The sequence below is a fragment of the Palaemon carinicauda genome, chromosome 40, assembly GCF_036898095.1.
Source record: "Palaemon carinicauda isolate YSFRI2023 chromosome 40, ASM3689809v2, whole genome shotgun sequence".
NCBI lineage: Eukaryota > Metazoa > Arthropoda > Malacostraca > Decapoda > Palaemonidae > Palaemon > Palaemon carinicauda.
This window is the reverse complement of record NC_090764.1, coordinates 50040578-50061933: the sequence shown is the minus strand read 5'-3', so window position 1 is coordinate 50061933 and position 21356 is coordinate 50040578. Positions and strand designations below refer to the sequence as shown.

The following is a 21356-nucleotide window of genomic DNA, read 5'->3' as shown; positions in this document are numbered from 1 at the left end:
CTCGGCTTCGATTCACGGAATAAAGATAATTACCATAGTATGATACCTTGAATGCCATTCACCAAGATGGCAAGTAACAGACCCAGGGCTGTAAATTCCAGACTGACTGAAGCAATTGTTGTTCTTGCCAGAAGAAGAGTGAAGAGCTCAAATCACCATGTGCATAACAACCACAAAAACATAATGGCTACACTATGTGACTGATATTTCCCTCTTCCATGCAATAAATGAGATGCTTTTTGTTCTGGGTCCATCACTGTCATCAAGGCAGGCGGGAGTGCAATGGGCATGACTGAAGACCTATCAGTACTGAGATGGTGGATGGTAGCTGGTCCTGAAGTCAGCCACTTGGGTACACAGTATGAGGCAAGAAGTGGGATCAAGGGGCTTCTAAACACACCATCCAGCATGACCAAACAGAACGAGCACAGTGTTCCTTGAGAGAATATAAAAGCTCTCACAAGGCATGCAAGATGTGAGCAATCTTCTCCAGGCTGAGAGTTGAGACCTGCTTTTCACTTGATGCAAAGAACATTGCTCACTAAAGTTTTTTCAGAGCTGGTTAGCGCACACTTTGAGAAAGGAAATGACAATTTCCAGGAGTTTATTAAGAGACGGGGAAGAAAAGAAGAATCCACCATCTATGAACAAATCAAAAGGAACAGGGTTGACTTTTTACTACAGGTATCAGTATCTGTTGACTCTTCAAAGCAAACAATCGTCTGTTCTCCAAGCTGTTCATATCATGCCAGGGCAGAAAGTGTGACTTGAAGGAGTTCTTCCGTCATGAGAACCAATCACAGACTTCTTCCCTTCAATGATAGCTGAAAGCTCCACACATGTCAAAAATCCCACCTCATTACTATTCTTGAGAGCCAAGTTACAACCCTGGTGTAGCATTAGTGGGTGATTGGCCCTCGTGAATTTCAAACACTTTTGAAGAGTAAGCAATGCTCGATGTACTTCTTACAATACAAGCACACTCTACCAAATACAAGAGAGCAGGCATTGTTTTTTATTTCTACTGGCCATTTAGTATGAAAGCTGAAACTAGATCAAAGCGAGGATGTGGGGTGAAACTCAGGGTGACAAGGAAAGGAAAAATTCCTTAAACTTGTGCTAGACTAAGAAAAGATAATTTGGACAAAGCTTCCACCCATTGCAGAGAGTTGCCGGTAGCAGACTAATTGTAGGTGCAAGTCGGAATGCTGCAGTCGACGAGAATGCTACTGTTTTGGTCTGACCTACACAGCGCTGTGCGGCTACAGATACGAGGTTTAGAGTGTACTATTTCAGGCAGCAAGATGAATAATATGTGGCAATTAAGTATAGTCTTACTGCCTATATGTACAGTATACAGCTACACAACCGAAGAAGGAAACAAAGAGTTAACTCATTTTTATAACCAAGCGTTCATTTTCATAATCGTTTCCCGTTCGCAATAGTAGACAAGCAATCATTAGCGAATGCTTATCATCTTGGGAGTCTGTGCGTGAGGAAAATATTTGTAATAGATTGCCTGACATTATTCCCATGAGGATAAACAACTATATATTTATATATATATGTATATATATATATATATATATATATATATATATATATATATATATATATATATATATATATATATATATATATATATATATATATATATATATATAGTTTGCCTAAGTATATTATACCAAGAAAATAATGACGTCTTTTAAAAGATGAAATTGTCTTTATTCTAATTGTTTTACTGGAATTTGCGTGTTTTATTATTCCCATAGGCCTATGTATTACAAAGAATTACACATGTTTTAATGAATTGTTGCTGTCTACTATTTACTAAACAATGTTTTTTTGTATTATCAGTCTTAATCATTGTCTATTACCTGGTTCATTAATGTCTTTAGAAAGTTTCGTCTTTTGAGATTTACTTATTATTTAGTTAGCCCCGACTTGTGAAGGTTTGAATGTTCAGTTTGGCCCTCGCCTTACTGTTATATGTGACTTGAAGTTCGCACTTCTGATTTTATAATTCTTATTAAGCTTATAGGCCTAAAAATAAAATGATGAAGAGACTGTGGAGAAATTTCACAAATAGCAACTTTATGCCCAGATAGACACCTTTATTAAGTTATAAGATTTGATGCAAATATTTATTGTTGCCATCTGACATATAGCCATGCCCTAGTATGTTATAAAGCCAAGACTACAGAGCCATATTATTATTATTATTATTATTATTATTATTATTATTATTTGAGATACGTTTCTATTGTAGAATCTGCACATTACAGCTTTGGGTTAATATGTCTGACCCTATTATAGACTTCCATTCGTGAAGAAAAAATTAAATAATAGAGGTAGAATTAATTATAGTTTTATTTATTTATCATCATTTCTTCTCCCTGAATAAACCCCACGAGAGATTGGACCTACAGTATATAGGCAGCTTTGACTATAACCTGAAATTTGGCTTATAATGATTTGTTGCAAGTTTCGAAACCACGACCCCAACTAACTTTTGCTTTATACACAAAACGACACAAGCAAAATTAAATAATAACTTTGAATTCATAACCCAAATGCATAAATTGTTGTTATTAGACAACAGGACTAAGCTTGAATTATTTTCCCTCTTGACGCCCTCTTTCCCACTCAGTTCCAGGAATCACGGTATTTAGAGGGATTCGGGCTACATTACCGTATTTATTTTTTGTTCTGAAATATTCTAGCACGATTTCTTTAACGATCCAATATTTTTCAATGATAGAATTTTTCATAGCAGTTGACCACCGTTGTTTCATACGTACACATATCTCCTAAGTGAAATATAAGGTTTATTACTAAGTGGCAACTTACGAACAACGCTTGCCCAATGCAAATATAAATAATTATGAGAGAGAGAGAGAGAGAGAGAGAGAGAGAGAGAGAGAGAGAGAGAGAGAGAGAGAGAGAGAGAGAGAGAGAGGAAGAGGAGAATTCAACACCAGACCACAGAAAGCCTGTTGCTGTTTTGCTGGATAACCGGGGGACGTCATTGACAGGACACTATCTTTCTATCCTGCCTGTCTCGGAACCCCAAACCGAGAGGTAGTCCTGAATCGGAAGACACCTAAGAGGAAGGATCCTCAACGGAGTCGATTTCTTAGGGCTTGACCCGACCCAGGACTCTCGGAAAACCCGAGTCTCTTTACTTAAGGTTATCCAGGACGATACAGACATCACTGCCATTACTTGTCGGAAAATATTCTCTATTTAAGAAGACTCAAACATTTTATGTAAAGTTTATAGATTTGTTGATAAATTCATAATTTTTTTATACAGTTTGATAATTAAGAATTTAGTTGCCTTTCATAATAATCATCATTATAGCTATTTATGAATTTTGAATATTCTTCTAGCAAATAGATCAGTATTTTGATGGCCATTGGTAGGCACCCATTGATACTATTGCGAAAGTTATTGGGTCAGATCCCTCTCTGGATAAAGCACATTTTCCCTTTACTTAATTTTCGAGTCAACACAATATGAATCTCTTTATTAAATTTTAAAGGACAAAACTGGATAACACTATTCCTATTTAAATATGATTTCAAACAAATAGTTTACTTATAAAATCATTGATTAAAATTTTGTTTTAATTTCCTGTACAAAAGAGGAAAATCAAATAAATAGATTCGAAGAGTAGACTCGAGAAGCCGACCCTGTTATACAATGGGAATAATGAGGTTGAAAGATGCAGACAGTTACTTGAATTGCCGCCCGTTGAGATACTACCGCTAGAGTGTTATGGAGTACTTTGACTGGCCAGACAGTACTATATTGGATCCTTCTCTCTGGTTACGGTTTACTTTCCCTTTGCCCACACAGACACCGAATAGTCTGGCTTATTCTTTACAGATTCTCCCCTGACTTCATACACCTGACAACACTGAGATTACCAAACAATTCTTCTTCAGCCAAGGGATTAAATACTGCAATGTAATTGTTCAGTGGCTACTTTCCTCTTGGTAGGGGTAGAAGAGACTCTTTAGCTACGGAAAGCAGCTCTTCTAGGAGAAGGACACTCCAAAATCAAACCATTGTTCTCTAGTCTTGGGTAGTGCCATAGCCTCTGTACCATGGTCTTCCACTGTCTTGGGTTAGAGTTCTCTTGCTTGAGGGTACACTCGGGCACACTGTTACACTGTTCTATCTAGTTTCTCTTCCTCTTGTTTTGTTAAAGTTTTTATAGCTTATATAGGAAATGGGTAAGTACATATTTCTAATTCGGATTCTACGCAGTAAAAAAAAAAAAACGTATGATTTGACATCAAGAGCATTCGGATAAGGGAAGTCTTTGCCATCTTATTGCGAAATGCAATATTTCTGTAAATTCAATAGCATCCTTTTTTATTAAAAAGAGCAATCCCCGACGAGTCTGTGTGCTAATTTTGGTGTCTAGTTCCGGAAATGGAAGATTCTCCGGAAATTTTTTTTATATATTCTCCACTATCAATAGAAGCATCAAATAATGATTACCAAAGTATTTGAAAAAAAAAGAGGATAAGTAAAAATTATCATTAATTAAACATAACTGAAATCTGTTGGTGAAAATTGATACCAAATACTTAGAAAAGATAAGTAATTGACAACAACTGCAATAATAATAATAATAATAATAATAATAATAATAATAATAATAATAATAATAGTAATAATAGCTATAAATTCAACTGAATGATAAAGCAAGCAAAGAAGTAAAATTTATATTAAGCAAAACTTGAAGTACTCTTAAACTGTGCATGAATATCGCTCAAAAGAAGAAAGAAACGAAAAGATATTTGTACTTTGGCCGACTATGGCCAATCCTCAGCCTATACAATACATTCCTCCCAAGAGCTTGACTTTGACATGTTTAGTTTATTAAATTAATCCCCAAAAATACATCATTTCACCATGCCCGCAAAGTCCTTCGCCATTACTATCAATATTACTAACAATGGGATTTAATTTCTGTGTACTGCTTGGCACAACCGGGTTCAAGTCCCATTGATTTCGATCGTGGCGTTAGATAATTGAATTTCAGGATATCAAAAATTATTTCTAGGGTGGGTGTAAGTAGTGTGGAATGACCCTCAAAGATCCTAGCATTTGGCATAATGGTCTAAATGACACAGACAACTGCTAACAATGTGAGCCTGTGCAAATCAAACTAGGCTTCCAATGGAATAGTTTAATGAACAATCCTTTTTCAGAGAGTCAAGCTTTATAACAGAGGACTAGGAGAGCCCATTTAATCCAATTTTGAAAAAGCGAAAAATCATACATCTTAGCATTTTTTTAATGAGTCTTTGGAAAAAAAAAATAAGATCTAGATGGAGGTTTTTTATGGTATGCTACAAAATTTTCCATCCACTGTCATGAAATACTTCTTGTTGCTAATTATTTCTGGACTGATCCACCATCCCATTTAATTCACCATGACTACAAGTAGAAAGGCGAGAGAAAAACAACAGGGCAGAAGAGAAGGAAAGAACAGAACCTCTGTAATATATATCTACGTGGAAAAAAAACAGATCAATAACATACTCGTAAAAGTTAACAATTACTACAGCAGAGTTAGGTAGTTCAATATTCGACTGGTCTCGCACTCCCAGACACCTGTCGTCCAGAAAGGGGTGAAATGGAAATCTCTCTCAAACACCCGGACATCCATCAATTTATATGAGTGACTGTACCTAATTCTCACAGACACTGGATTGCTGTAGATTATAGCCAACAGTTCTCGTTGGCATGGGCCATTCCCTTGGTCGGCCCGTAGGTGACACTGGAATGCAGGTAGCATATTTATATCGTTCCTTGCGAGAACTAAACGCTTATTCCTCCCGACTATGAAGCTAACAGAGTGAGAGAATACGATCAACCAAAAAAGTTTCTGTTTCTGAAAGAATTTTCTGAAAGAAAGACACAATGTTGTTAAAGAATTGGTCCTTTGTACTAAGGCATTGCTCCTGGTATAAATGAAGATTTCTCTGATAAGTGAACTGTTCATCATTGCCTCAAGTGACTGAATAAATAGTATAACACATTCTCCCATATATTTTTTTCTCTTCACCTTCAAATACTAATTGCAGATAATAGGGTTGCCCCTCAGATACATGTCGGTACGGAATGCTGTCCCCGGCCCCATAGCCTGGCTTTTCATCCAGCTTCATAAATCCATTCCAAGCATCTTGCCATTCCTAGAATCAATTTCGACCGTAGGCGTGTTTGAAGTCTGTGTGACAACCATGTGCGAACCTGGGGTTAAGGTTATGGTTAATTTCATCAACCTTGTACTTGACCTTGACTTTTGACATAGGCCTTTCAAAATTGAATCACTTCCACATCTCAACATAACAATTAATCCCAGAAAGTTTCACTACTCTACGAGTAAATTGTGGCCGTGAAGTTGTTCACAAACAAACGCAGACAGACAGTGGTGGAAACATAACCTCCTCCCAACTCCGTCGGCGGAGATAATAATAACAGAGAAGGCTGCAGTAAAAAGAAAATTAACAATACAGTATTAATTGGTAAGTTGAGGGGAATTTTAAATGATGTAAAAGATTCAGACTTAGTCAAAGAAATGAACAATATGAATGAATGTTAAATTGAAGAATCAATGACAAGCTTCAAAATGTTAATGGCTGGATTTAAACCACCATTATTAAATTAAATCACATACTTGTATAAGCTAAGTCAAAGTCAATACTTCAGAACACTCATCTGAGGTATCAATCAACTCTTCCAAGAAATTATACAATAATACATCATTATACAGTACATCCAAACTAAACGCTATCAACAAACTGAATGCTACAACATCTAATACAAGCTTTAAACCAAGAATATAATACACCTAAAGATAGTTTTCTAAATTACAAACACAAGTATTTTATTTAATGCTTACAATGCTATAGTGATCATTTTATTCTACAGCCTAATCATTACTGTCTTCCGAATGGCTTTCGTAATAATAGTATTCTTTCATTATCAGTTGCTGTCGAGTCATGCTTAAGTCAATTTCTGGTTGTTGTTGAACAGTCTTTTTCATAGTATTCGATGGAAATGATTTTCTCTGTTATTTTGACTCATGAGTGTTGTATTGAATCCATCACTTCCAGGCATTCTAAGACATTCATCTTTTTCACTATAATTTATTATATTTTTTTCGGCTTGTTTATGTTGAGAGAGTATTCCTGCTTTTCCAGTTTGGATTCGTATTGCTTTATTTGCTTTTTCTAATCTCTAGGTAAATTTAATGCTATCATTTGCAATAAATAAATCCTATGGTCTACTTTTTCTATGATTGGGTATATGCCTGTCTAATTTCAGACTTTAAAATTTCAGTTTAGTAATGTAGCTTCAGTCCATAGATTATTTGAATATATATATATATATATATACTGTGTGTATATATATATATATATATATATATACGTACATATATACATATATATATATATATATATATATAGTCCAATATTGTACTTCGTTTTGTCTGCAAAATGTTTCCTTCTTGTTGTTAAGTCCACCTGAAGTTCAGTCGTTAAATAATTACTTACAGTAGGCTATACTTTTGTCTTTTAATTCCCATGAGCGTTTTGAATGTGTGTGTAAAGGAAATTGGTCCAAAATCCTTAAATGTAGATATTTTTTGTCAGATTTTTTTTATATATACAGTATATATATACTTCAGGTCTATCTGCCCTTGTGGCTATATTGTTTTGTTGATTTTCGATTTGATTTCGTCTGATTCTGGGGATTTCCATTCTTTCATTTTCCTACTTTGTTTTTGTCTTTAACAACTACAATTTCTGTTTTTAGAAAAGGTGCTTAGTTTTGTATTTTCAACCAAATTTAGTCTTCATTGCAGCTTCTATAGGTGTGTAAACAAGTAAGTCGTATACAATAATCGTTCCTTTAAAACCATATTATTACATACAACCTACATACGCACAGCCATATACTGTACTATATATATATATATATATATATATATAGATAGATAGATAGATAGATAGATAGATAGATAGATAGATAGATAGATAGATAGATAGATAGATAGATAGATAGATAGATATATATATATATATATATATATATATATATATATATATAGTATATATATACACTTTGTGTATATATATAATATATATATATAATATATATATATATATATATATATAGAGAGAGAGAGAGAGAGAGAGAGAGAGAGAGAGAGTCTTGCTTCACTAGCAACGTTGCGTTGCGTTCTACGTTTTCAACAAAGAAAGCCTATAACGCACCGATGTAAATATACATTATTCAGAGGAATCAAATAAGAGGTATATGCAATGAATGAACTCTGTTCAATTAAAAAGGGATAAATGTAATCACTATAATATCATCGAGAAGTTTTGTACTTTAATTTTGATACCAAGGAAACAAACTCTTGCCCTCTTTGCCTAAATAATTTTCACGTTGAAGCTAAGAAAGGGTGAATGTCATATACTGAGGCAATGGTGAAGTACAGCCCCTTAAAAATTCCATGTGAAGTATTGTATTATTGAAACACTGTTTACACCACTGAACATTCGATTTGGATAGAAACCGGTTGTTTCTTGCAATATTTCAAGGTCAACGACACCGATGCGCCAAAGATCAGACGTTAAAACTTGCCCCTTCCTTACTCTTGCAACGCGAGCTCGGTCTGCATTCTATTCCGTTTATCAAGAAAGTAGCTACTTTCTTTGTCCATCACAATCTTGACTTACCCTGGTTACCCATCATTATAGAGTTTTCTTTAGCAGTTTTATTCTAATGCAGAAAAAAAAAATACAGTTGTGTTAGTTATTTTTATTTGTTCCAGTTCTGGAAGATGTAGTTCAGGAAACTGGTGATCGATTCTCACAGAAAAGTCGGCTTATTTGAAGGATGAATAATAGTATGGGCAAAATATCAAAGTATTTTTAAACCATTTCTCCATTGAATACTATAAAAATAAGAAAACAACTATAGCTTCTTGATAACTCTCTCTCTCTCTCTCTCTCTCTCTCTCTCTCTCTCTCTCTCTCTCTGCTACTACAATTTAAAATGTTATATATATTATAACCTACCACTGATTGTCTTCTTGCTTGTTCCAATTATTTACTAAAGTTCATTTACCGTCTATAATATAAATCCTACCATGACCGGCATAAACTAAAGAATTTTCCTCGAGACTTTGACGTAAAAAATAAAACTCGAAATTTTCAACTAACGAATCATAACATTAGTACTAAAACCCAAGAGATCATTTCTAGGAAGGTGGGAAAGACGGTTAATGCGGGGAAGTTACCGGCGAGACTGGAATTGTTACCACAACGTATTTCCCACAAAACGGTGCAACCATTTCGTGTATATAATGCAGGTTTGTCCTTCTTGGCCAGTCCAGTCCCTTTGAGAGAGTCCCGGTGTGAAGGTGTGTAATACGGAGGAAGTGTCTTAGGTATTAAGAGTGGAATGTGTCTTATTTGTTTTAATCTACGTACTAAATTGTTTCAGCATGTTTATAAGAAATTTCGTTTAGAATTATTTCATTTGGATTATAAACTATTATGTAAACACACTTTTATGTGAAAGTTTATCTAATATATATATATATATATATATGTGTGTGTGTGTGTGTGTGTGTATATATATATATATATATATATATAAATGTATATATGCGTGTACAAGTATATATATATATATATATATACATGCCGAATATGTATAAGTATACTGTATATGCACATGTATGTATATACGTATAAATATCTAAATATATACATATGTATATACTTACACACACACACACACACACACATATATATATATATATATATACACTTATTCATGCAGTTTATGTATAAGTATATATACACATGTATGTATATACGTATGAATATTTAGATATATACGTATATATATATATATATATATATATATATATATATATATATAGTAAGCAAACGACATCTTAGTGGCGTCCAAAAGTCGTAGACAGCATCTCTCCGGACAAACTGAGTTCAAGATAGTTTTCAGGATACCGGGAAAACTGCATTTACGTTTTCCCATTTATCAATTAGTGCCGATACGTCTTTCAAATCACTTTTTCTATATGACGTTCAATCAGGACTAGGTTGTTTTAACAGTGGAAATACACTTTATTATAAAGTCTATAGTGATTAGAATTATAAGATACATTAACGTTTGGAAATTAATTAACGGATATTCATAAATGAAAATTTTAAGATTCTTTTAAATAAATTTCGTCTTATTATTAGAGCCACGAAAGGAAAAGTGAAAAGATATGATAGGAGTTTAATACTTTTGTCTTATTGGGGATATCGTAGAACTCACAGCTCATAAACTAAATATTTCTGAGAAAATATCTTCAATTTTGTGCGTTATATTTTTTTTGATAATTTAAAAAGAGGAATTATATATAAGATATGCTTTCCTATACATATCTATAAGTAGTATGTACACATGTATGATTACATGAAACTAAGTAGACTACATTCTGAAATGGTTTAGAAGGAGAGATAAACTGAATTAGAATAAAAAATAATGAAAAAAAATATATTATGGAAACTATCCTGAGAGATAAATGCGACACGCATTAACCTTGACTTTATTGTCCAGAGAGGAGTAATACACAATAAACCTTATACTGGATTGTTGAATCTCGTCCGGGGTTCAAGGGCAACATCATTACTTAAAGTCGAGTAAAGTGCAAAGCAACATTTTCTTAATATGATGAGACGATCATCCAAGACATCTTAGCTTTGAGGAAGTTTTGCATTAATAAAAAAATGAAAATTCTTTACATAAAATAGTTGGTCTATCATAAAACGTTGGTCAGAGTATAAATTTTTGAAACAGATCAAACTAATATTCCAGAACATAAGGAAGAATTTGACTACTTCCTAACCATGTTTTTACGGATTAAGAACATATCAAATAATAGTAAATGTCCAAAGCCAAATAAAGCCATCATTGAATTCATTAAATAAACTATCAGGAAAAATATCTCAAACATTTCGGGTAAAATTTATGTAAAATAGCATATACTTAAGATTCTTGTGGGGGCTTGGAGGACTGAAATACATAAAGAAGCATTTATTTCGGTCATGAGATAATCATAGTCTCTGCATTCACTTTAGAACACGATAAATTAATAATATGGGAGGGAAGAGAAGAGGGAAGTAAGATTCATAAAAGATGAGTGTTTTTTTTTTTTTTTTTTTTTTTTTTTTTTATTAAAAAACATATTTCTTATTTTCAAAAGATGCGTAATGATATCGGGTTTCCCTTCGTCAAATTCATCATTAGCATCCCCTCTTACGCCTATTGACGCAAAGGCCTTTATTCTAAACTGGAATAAAAGAAAGAAATATGGAATATTTGGTGTGCTCATTCTATTATTAAATATGAGCAATTAACTTCAGAAAAATTGTGACCAAATATTAAAAAAAAACTCTAAACTTTACTTTAAAACCTTGTGATTATTTTGATGTTCAAGTGAATCTCTTATTTACTTTAATGACTCTGATATTCTCTGTACCCCTAAGAGGATTAGTAATTTATTTTATTTTTAGAATAATTTCTGTCACACCAAGCAAAGTGGGTTTGATCATATTTACTTTTGTCTGTCCATGGGAATTGTCTAATTTTAGAAAAATATATCTTTATCTAAAGATTGGCAATAGAAGGGTTTCTTTTAGATTTATAATAAAACACTTCCAAGAATGATTCAAATAACAATGAAAGCTATTAACGAGGTATTTTCTTAGCATGACATAAAAACATAATTTTAGAAACAACCAAAGAACAATCTTTTTTTTTAACAGGTGCAGATATTAACAAAACAAAGAACACGCTCATCGTTCAACAAGATGCATCTTGCCCTCATAGTTCTGACATCTATGGTGGTCCTAAAGGAATCTATGGCATGGAGTCCTTATCAAAATAAATATTACCATCAACCCCCTCGTCCTTATGGTCGTCCATACCGTAGGCCTTCTTACGGAGTAAGCGGAATTCATTCAGGCAGTGCTATCGTGCCCTTGGGGAACGCCCATGGAAGTTCTTTTGGTGGGCAGCCTGGTTTTGGAGGAACTTCTGGCTTTAATTCAGGTTTTGGAGGTATCCAAGGAGCAAACGTCGGTGGCATCAACCCTGGATTTGGACATATTCATGGAGGAGCTATTTCCAACACTGGTGGTATCACCGGATTCCCAGGAAGCAGTGTTGGAGGTTCTGGTGTTTTTCCAGGAAATATTGCTGGAGGTTCTTTTCCAGGAAATACTGCTGGAGGTTCTTTTCCAGGAAATACTGCTGGAGGTTCTTTTCCAGGAAATATTGCTGGAGGTTCTTTTCCTGGAAATACTGCAGGTGGTTCTGGGGAATTCCCTGGAAGCAACTCTGAAGGTCCTGGATCTCAATCAGGGAGTGGAAGCGGGGTCGATCTTGTTGACATAGTTAACGTAAGACGCCCCAAAATATAATCTCTCTCTCTCTCTCTCTCTCTCTCTCTCTCTCTCTCTCTCTCTCTGACAAAATAATGTATAAAAACTTATATCAATAAAAAAATTATAAACCATGTTATTTTATCATCCTTCTAACATGCGAGCACATTGGTAAGATATTAGCTCAATTATAGTGTATTTTGATTCGGTTGCCTGTACACAGAAATTCTCTTTGTCAATCTTGCGGAAGCTCATTAATATGGTATCCTGGTTGGCAAAAAATTAGAATAAAGAAGTCACTATGTTCAGTAATTGTTGCCTTAAACAGATGGAAGTTTCAGATATGATATTATTATTATTATTATTATTATTATTATTATTATTATTATTATTATCATTATTATTATTATCATTATTATTATTTGCTAAGCTACAACCCTAATTGGAAAAGGACGATGCTATAAGCCAAGGGGCTCCAACAGGGAAAATAGCCCAGTGAGGAAAGGAAACAAGGAAAAAAATATTTTAACAGTAACAATATTAAATAATTCTTTCCTATATAAACACTAAAAATTTAACAAAACAAGAGGAAGAGAAATAAGATAGAATAGTGTGCCCGATACCCTCAAGCAGGAGAACTCTAACCCAAGACAGTGGAAGACCATGGTACAGAAGCTATGTACTAGTAACTAGAGAATAATGGTTTGATTTTGGAGTTTTCTTCTAGAAGAGCTGCTTACTATAGCTAAAGTCTCTTCTGCACTTACCAAGAGGGAAGTGGCCACTGTACAATTACAGTGCAGCAGTTAACCTTTTCGGTGAAGAAGAATTGTTTGGTAATCTCGGTGTTGTCAGGTGTATGAGGTCAGAAGAATATGTAAAGAATAGGCATTTTCCATTTGGACGAACTGGATGTACTGATTGGCTATCGTACAAAATTTATTGTATTTTTATTACTTGTGTGTTCTCAGAGATAAAATATATTGCCTGAGAACCTTTTAAAGAGAAGAAAATAATGTGAAAGAATAAAATCTTAGGAAAATTTAAAGGGTTTTTAGAATAGTATCAGAAGAAAGAGGAGAGATCTAAATCAAAGTTAATTCTTTACAATTTCATTATATTTTTGTTTAATAAATTAGTCATTAATCAATTCCATATAAAAGGGTAAAAAACATAACATATGACACAAGGAAAAAGCAGTTCATGAAGTTACAATGTCAAAATTAAAATGCAATATATAAGAATGATTGCAGCAATAAAAGAACAATTTCTTATTGAAGAGATTTACTTTCATTTCCATAGATTTACTGATACTTGAATATTTATGAAGTCTATGTAGCTTTAAAATCTTTAAAGTACATTGTTGCGGTTATCCTTGATCTTACTCCTTTACTACAAGACATGACTTTTGAGTCCATTAATGATTTTTAGCTGTTGTCAGTCGGAGTTCCCGTAAACCTATCGTAATTATCTCATCTGCTGTATGTCCTGTTTATTGTTGTCTGAAATAAGTCTAAAAGCAAACTCATGATATCCCCTTAGAAAAGTTTAACTTGTTTCGCATGAATAGATTTGTTGATTTCCGTTTTAATATATAGTGTACGCGACCCGTCAAAAATGACAGCTAAATATTTAGGTTATTTGTTTAGAAGACCACGCTCTCCAAATACTGCCAAATTATGCAAAGCTATTGTTTTCCTCTATTACTTGTTCATAATTTAAAACAATTCGCCACATGGAAAACAAGTTAAAATTATGGAAAAAAATATAGAATGAAAAAATAGCCTGGTCTCCTCACTAAACGACCAGGAACTGACATCGTCAACTTAGTTGACCAAACAGTTCGCGATGCCAGCGTACATGCGATATATATTCAAAATTAAACACTCAATTAGAAATAGAGTAATTAACGATTTCAGTTCCAGGTCGTTTGGTGAGGAAACAGGCTAGTGTTTTTTTTATAGAATTTTATATTTCCTTTTATAATTCTAACTTGTTTCCCATGTAGCGAATTGTATTAAATTATTAAAAAGTAATAGAGGAAAACAATAGCTTTGTATAATTTGGAAGTATATGGAGAGCATGTTCTTGTAAATTAATTCCATATTTAGATAAACACTCACACAGATTCAACCCTTCCCACCATCCCACTTTCTTAAATACAACACGGTAGTTTGGGCAATTTGTGGGAGATTGTGGTTTCTGAGTTTACATCTCGCGGTACCCCTCTCACCAGGGTAAGATTACTTCCTCTTCCTCCTACCCCAGGGATGGGGAGAGACCTATTGGTCATACGTTTGGCAATGCTGATCATTGTGACAGTAAAGAAATATGTACAGGATGTATGTATGTATGTATATATATATATATATATATATGTAATTTATATATACTATATATTATATATATACTATATATATATATGTATATACTATATATATACATACATATATATATATATATATATAATATATATATATATATAATATATATAATATATATATATATATATATATATGTAATATAATATATATATATATATATATATATATAAATATATATGTCTATATCTAGTCTCTTGTTCTTTATTAGATAAGGAACATGAGGAGGCAAATTCTGATATGACCATTAAATTGCTTTAAATATGTAACTCTTTTGGGTCATTTGCCCTTGAAAAATAAGATTAATAATCAAAATTATAATCTTAAAGTTTCAACACTTCCTTTATAGATCTGGCAAGGAGTTCTATAGGAATTTATTTGTTTGATTCTTTCTATACCTTGTGCAGCAAAATCCGAGAGCTGCATACATTGATGTGCTCTGTAAAGCGATGATTTAAGGACTCCTCCCTTGTAGCATTTTGGATACATACTCTGAAATCTTCAACTGTTATCGTAGTTTATTTCTTCGGCATGAACTGATGCGACAAAATCGTTTATTGCATCTGCTGATTAGACCATATAGGAAAGGAAGCTTCTGAAACTTTTCAGTTTCAATAGTAAGTTTTACATTATGTGTGGGACAACTGTTGAAGGCTTTCAGTAATGACAAACCAATCACCATCATAGCGCGCTTACAGTGAAGCTTCAAGGCAGGATATTGTTCAAAGATATCATCTAAAAGCCCATATCATCATCATCAACAGCCGTTACTTGTCCACTGCAGAACAAAGGCCTCAGCCATATCCTTCCACTTGCACCTGTTTATGGTCTTTCTATGTTAGTCCACACATGTAAACTTTCTTAGTTCGTCAATCTATCGTCTTCTCTTCCTTCCTCTGCTTCTTTTGCAATCTCCAGGGACCCATTCTTTTATTTGCAACGTTCATTTATTATGTGTCATTCTCATTATAATATCCTACCCATGTCTATTTCTTTTTCTTACATGTTAGACTATCCTCTACTTTAGTTTGCTCTCGTATCCAATTTGCTCTTTTTCTCTCTGTCTATTAATGTTATTCCCATCATTATTCTTTCCAAAGGCTTTCGTAAGGCTTCAAGTTTCTGATGCATAAGTTAATACGGGTAGGACCATCTTTTCTTTTTGGAGAAAATGGCACATTTAGCTGGTACAAATTCCTTTGTTTATTCCAGTTGTATTTCATGTGCAGTCATCATTTATAGTATGGGTAGTAAATTGGCCAAGGCATTAGCTACCCGTTCAGAAACTACCACAATACGGTTATTGGGCCTTTTGACTAGCCTGATAGTGTTATAGTGGATCCCTCTTTAATTACGGCTTATTTTTATTTTGTCAACACATTCACCGAATAGTCTGGCCTATTCTTTACAAATTCTTATCTCTCCTTATATACCAAATAGCAGCAAGATAAAACAAAAATTCTCATTCACTCAAGGTGTTAACTACTGTACTCTAATTGTTCAGTAGCTACTTTCCTCTTCGTAAGACTAGAAGAGAAACTTAAACTATGGTAAATCTGGGAGGACACTCCAAAAAACAGACCATTGTTCTCTAGTCATTGGTAGTGTTATAGCCTCTGTACCATGGTTTTTCTCTGTTTTGGGCTAAAGTTCTCTTGCTTGAGGGTACACTTGGGTGCATTATTACCTCCATCAACGAAGTTGGAAGGAGGTTATGTTTTACTTCCTGTTTGTATGTTTGTTTGTGAACAGCTTCCTGACCACAATTTTAATCGTAGAGTAATGAAACTTGTAGGGATTAACTATTATGTAAAAAGCTGGAAAATATTAAACTTTGGAGAGTCAAGGTCAATGGTGAAGGTCACGGTCAAGCAAAATGTCCAATTCATCTATTCAGCCATAAGTTTGGACATACAGTAATTGTCAGAGACTTCAAACTTGGTTAATTTTTGAGTGTATGAAAATCGACGCAAATTAATACATGGTAAGGTCAAAGATCAAGGTCAAGGTCGAGCAAAAGATCGAGAAATAAGCTGCCGCGGCGGAGGTCTGTTCTCTACTAAGTGTCCTAGTTCTATGTTTCCTTATTTCCTTTCCTCGCGGAGCTATTTTCCCTGTTGAAGTATCCTGCTTTTCCAACTAGGACTGTAGCTTAGCTAGTAATGATAATGATAAAAACTGTGTTTTTGTAGTATATATTCTTTGTAGCTCAATTAGGGCCTCTTTTGGATGTCTGAGAGATGATATAATATATAAGATATAATAAGCCAGTAGACTGAATTTATCTCATCTTTTCAGGACATATCCTTCGCTATGGTCTTGCAGAGTTGCTTAGACACATCAAATTCTACAGTTTCAATTTGAGAGATTATTGGTATAAAAGTGTGTGCGTAGTGTGAATGTGATATTTCAAAAGCACAGAATGCTTCAATTGAAATAGTATCTCACACACAAAGCAATTACAGTTTGAAAGTCCCCTTGCTCAGTCTCATTACTTTTTTATATGTAATTTCACAACGGGTTTCCTTGAGAACTTCTTCAACCAAGATCAGGAACAATCCGGCTCAAACCTGCTGTGAAAGGATGAGTGTAATGTACTGGGTGGACGAGACACATGTCCGGTTATATCGGATTGTGTACGTCTCGGTATTTTCATTTTCTATTTTGCTACTTGCAAAATAAAATCAAGTAACTGTTTTTCAACTTTTCAATTTTTTTTTTTTTTTTTGTATAACTTATAGATAAGTGTAGGTTTACAACATCCAAAACAAGCCCAAGTATTCCAAAATACAAAGGGAAACTGCTATTATGCATTAATATATCGGTAAAATTTTAAGAATTAATCTTTGTATTATTTCCTGAAATTTTTATTCTGCGGTTATTCATTGTTATTACTTTCAGAGTGAAATATAGACATCTTGATCATCAATTTTCCTAATTGATTATGATACTCAAAGAGCTCATTTCCATAAATGAAGTTCATTTCCCAACTATTTACCCCATAAGCTGGGAAAACCACAGCCCCGAGGTTACCAATTTTCTCAGTTTTAGTAAACGTCAGTTTCAAACCTGGGGTAATCCCCCGAATTAACTCCCTCGAGTCACTTCAAATGTGTTTAACTCGGTGAAGCTACTTGGGAGGTTACCCAAGGACAAAGAGGGCGAGTCATTGAGTGAGTCATGTAATACGAATATTTTCTAAGTGGTGATCACGAAGCGTGAAATCGATTTTTTTTTCTTTTTTTTAACATGTTTGGATACATGGATATTGTCTTCCACATTAATAACCATTGCTTCATTTAGGACTACCCGATACCCATTTCAGTTCTAAACTTGTAATTCATTTTATTATATTTTCTTTTTTCTTTCTCTATTTCTTTCTCTCTTTCTTTCTTTCTTCTTTCTTTCTTCTTTTTCTTCTTCTTTTTCTTCTTCTTTTTCTATTTTACTCATTATTGTTGTGATGCTGGAGAAGAAACTGCCATGCCTTAAAACAAAAAGGTAAATTATTTTACTAATTTTTTTTTTTTTTTTTCGAAATCTGCTTTTTCTCAACCAACCAAACAGGGACTCGGCCAGAGTTAAAGGGCATATACTGGACTGTGCCTTGTGTTTCAAGGTTACCTTGCCCAGTCCTTGTCATCTTGAACGTTACCCAACCTTTTACTATCGGGTTGTCAAGCGATTGTTTCAAGAAAAATAGATGGGGTTTATCTTGTATGCATGAAACAGTTATTTGAAATTTTTTATTATAATTAGTTCGATAAATTTTCCCTTTCTATGTAGACAATTTCAACTACTATAATTTATAATTTACCTTAGAAATATATAGCCGATAATGGGTTGGCTTAAGGTCTATGGTAGGGTGACATTATCCTAACACATAAATCCTTCGTGGGGAGAGTACCTTAGAACATTCCCCGGGGAAAGTACCGAGAAAACTCCAGACTGACATACCTGTGTTAAATGTTATTTATCCTATTGTACAACGTATTAGGCTCAAATCTCTAGTGTTTCATCCTTTGCATTTACGATCTAGTTATGCAGTTGTTTCCATGGTTGAATTTCATCGATCACTAAACGCCCAAAGAATTCTTTTTGAAGATATAAAAATTTTTCTGGATATCTTGTTGGATGAGATATAAGGAAATGCCAAAGAGCAATGTCACAGAACAGGTCTCTTCAGAAATCCTAACACAGGGCGCAGTTCTAACTCGATATGCAAGTTGGTGTTCGTGAGTCCGTGCAGATTAGGGAAAACTATATAAGGCTTGCAACTCTCGGCTACCTTTGACACGTTAATTAAAGCCAAGCCAGGACCCGCTTAAATAAAAGCATGATGCACCTGTAGCAAGTTGTCCCATATATATGGGATGATGAATGAAGTTCAGAGCAGACATCCACCGAAGTTTATATATATATATATATATATATATATATATATATATATATAGTGTGTGTGTAGTTCTCTCTCTCTCTCTCTCTCTCTCTCTCTCTCTCTCTCTCTCTCTCTCTCTCTGTATGTATATATATATATATATATATATATATATATATATGTATATATATATAATTTATATATAATTTTCATTGAAGGCAATTGTCCCAAAAGCGTATACTTGCAGAGATTGTTTTTAGGTTGGACGGGATTATTATTATTATTATTATTATTATTATTATTATTAATTGCAAAGCTACAACCCTACTTAGAAAAGGAGAAGGTTATAAGCCCATGGGCTCCAACAGGGAAAATAGTCCAGTGAGGAAAGAAAACAAGGAAAAATAAAATATTTTAAGAACAGTAACAGCATTGAAATAAATATCTCTTATATAAACTGTAAAAATTTTAACAAAGCAAAAGGAAGAGAAATAAGATAGAATAGTGTGCCCGAGTGTACCCTCAACAAGAGAACTCTAACCCAAGACAGTGGAAGGCCATGGTACAGAGGCTATGGCACTACCCAAGACTAGAGAACAATGGTTTGATTTTGGAGTGTTCTACTCCTAGAAGAGCTGGTTACCATAGCTAGAGAGTCTCTTCTACCCTTACCAAGAGGAATGTGGCCACTGAACAATTACAGTGAAGTAATCCTTTGGATGAAGAAAAATTGTTTGGTAATCTGTGTTGTCAGGTGTATACTGTAAGGACAGAGGAGAGTATGCAAAGAATAGGCCAGATTATTTGGTGTGTGTGTGTGTGTGTGTGTGTGTGTGTGTGTGTGTGTGTAGGGAGAGGGAAAATGAACCATAACCAGAGAGAAGGATCCAATGTAGTGCTGTCTGGCCAGTCAAAGGACCGCATAACTCACTCCTCTAGCGGGTGTATCTCAACGGGTGGCTGGTGCCCTGGCTAACCTACTTCTTACCAAAGTCTTTTTATAGTTTATTTATGAAAAATCTATTTTAATGTTGTTACTGTTCTTGAAATATATTATTGTAATTGTTCATTACTTCTCTTGTAATTTATTTTTATCTTTATTTCATTTCCTCTCAGGGTTATTTTTCCCTATTGGAGCCCTTAAGTTTAGAGTACCGTGGTTTTCCAACTAGGATTGTACTTAGCTAGTAACAATACCTTAACGTGGTAAAAGAGTTTGCGTATCACCATGACTAGCAAAGCTTAACTCGTGAGGGCCACCCATACTTGGTTTGCTGTAAGAGATCAGACGAAAATCTTCCAACATCACCAATCCGCCAAACCCCAGATATGAATTGACCTGTCTAAGGCCTTTGTCCTGCAGTGAACTATAAATGGTTGCAATTTTTCTTATTTTATGTATGTATATATATATATATATATATATATATCAAATAAGCCATATATATTAACACATTAAAATCTGGATTATATATATATATATATACATATATATATATACATACATATATATATATGTATATATATATATATATATATATATATATATATGTGTATATATATATATATATATATATATAAAACACTTTTCAAACTTGCAGCAAAAATATCTTTTTATAGTTTATTCAGTGTTTTTAGTGTTCTTAAAATATGTTTATGTAATTATTCATTACTTCTCTTGTAATTTATTTATTTCTTTATTTCTTTTCTTCACTGTGCGATTTTTCCGTGTTGGAGCCCTTGAGTTGATAGCATCCTTTTTTAAAACTAGGATTGTAGCTTAGCTAGTAACAATACGTTAACATGGTAAAAGTGTTTGCGCATCACCATGACTAGCAAAGCTTTACACGTCAGGGCCACCCATACTAGGTTTGGTTGCTGTAAGCGATCAGACGGAAATCTCCCACCTTCACCAATGTGGTGATGAAAACTAGCCAAACCCTAGACATGAATGACCATGCCTAATTCCTTTGTCCAGCAGTGAACTAGAAGCGGCTGTATTTTTTCTAAGATTTATATATATATATATATATATATATATATATATATGCGTAAAACTCACAGGTAAACTTGATGCTCAGATGCAGAAGAACCACAGGGAAA

At 33.8% G+C, this 21356-nt stretch overlaps 1 protein-coding gene across 3 annotated transcripts in view; it reads left to right on the top strand.

Annotated features, from left to right (window-relative positions):
- LOC137631768 (uncharacterized) overlaps window positions 1-12574 on the top strand; it is a 51201-nt gene extending 38627 nt beyond the window's left edge. Inside the window, exons 1-2 of one of the 3 annotated variants that reach the window (XR_011041944.1) lie at window positions 9384-9457; window positions 11877-12007. Coding sequence is in view for 1 of the 3 variants with exons in the window: in XM_068363712.1 (XP_068219813.1) it covers window positions 11877-12533 (657 nt within the window). In the remaining 2 variants the exon portion in view is untranslated. Of the gene's footprint in view, window positions 1-9383; window positions 9485-11876 lie in introns of those variants that run through there. The other 2 variants (XR_011041945.1, XM_068363712.1) reach the window with 2 other exon arrangements.
- Window positions 12575-21356: the final 8782 nt, after the last annotated feature.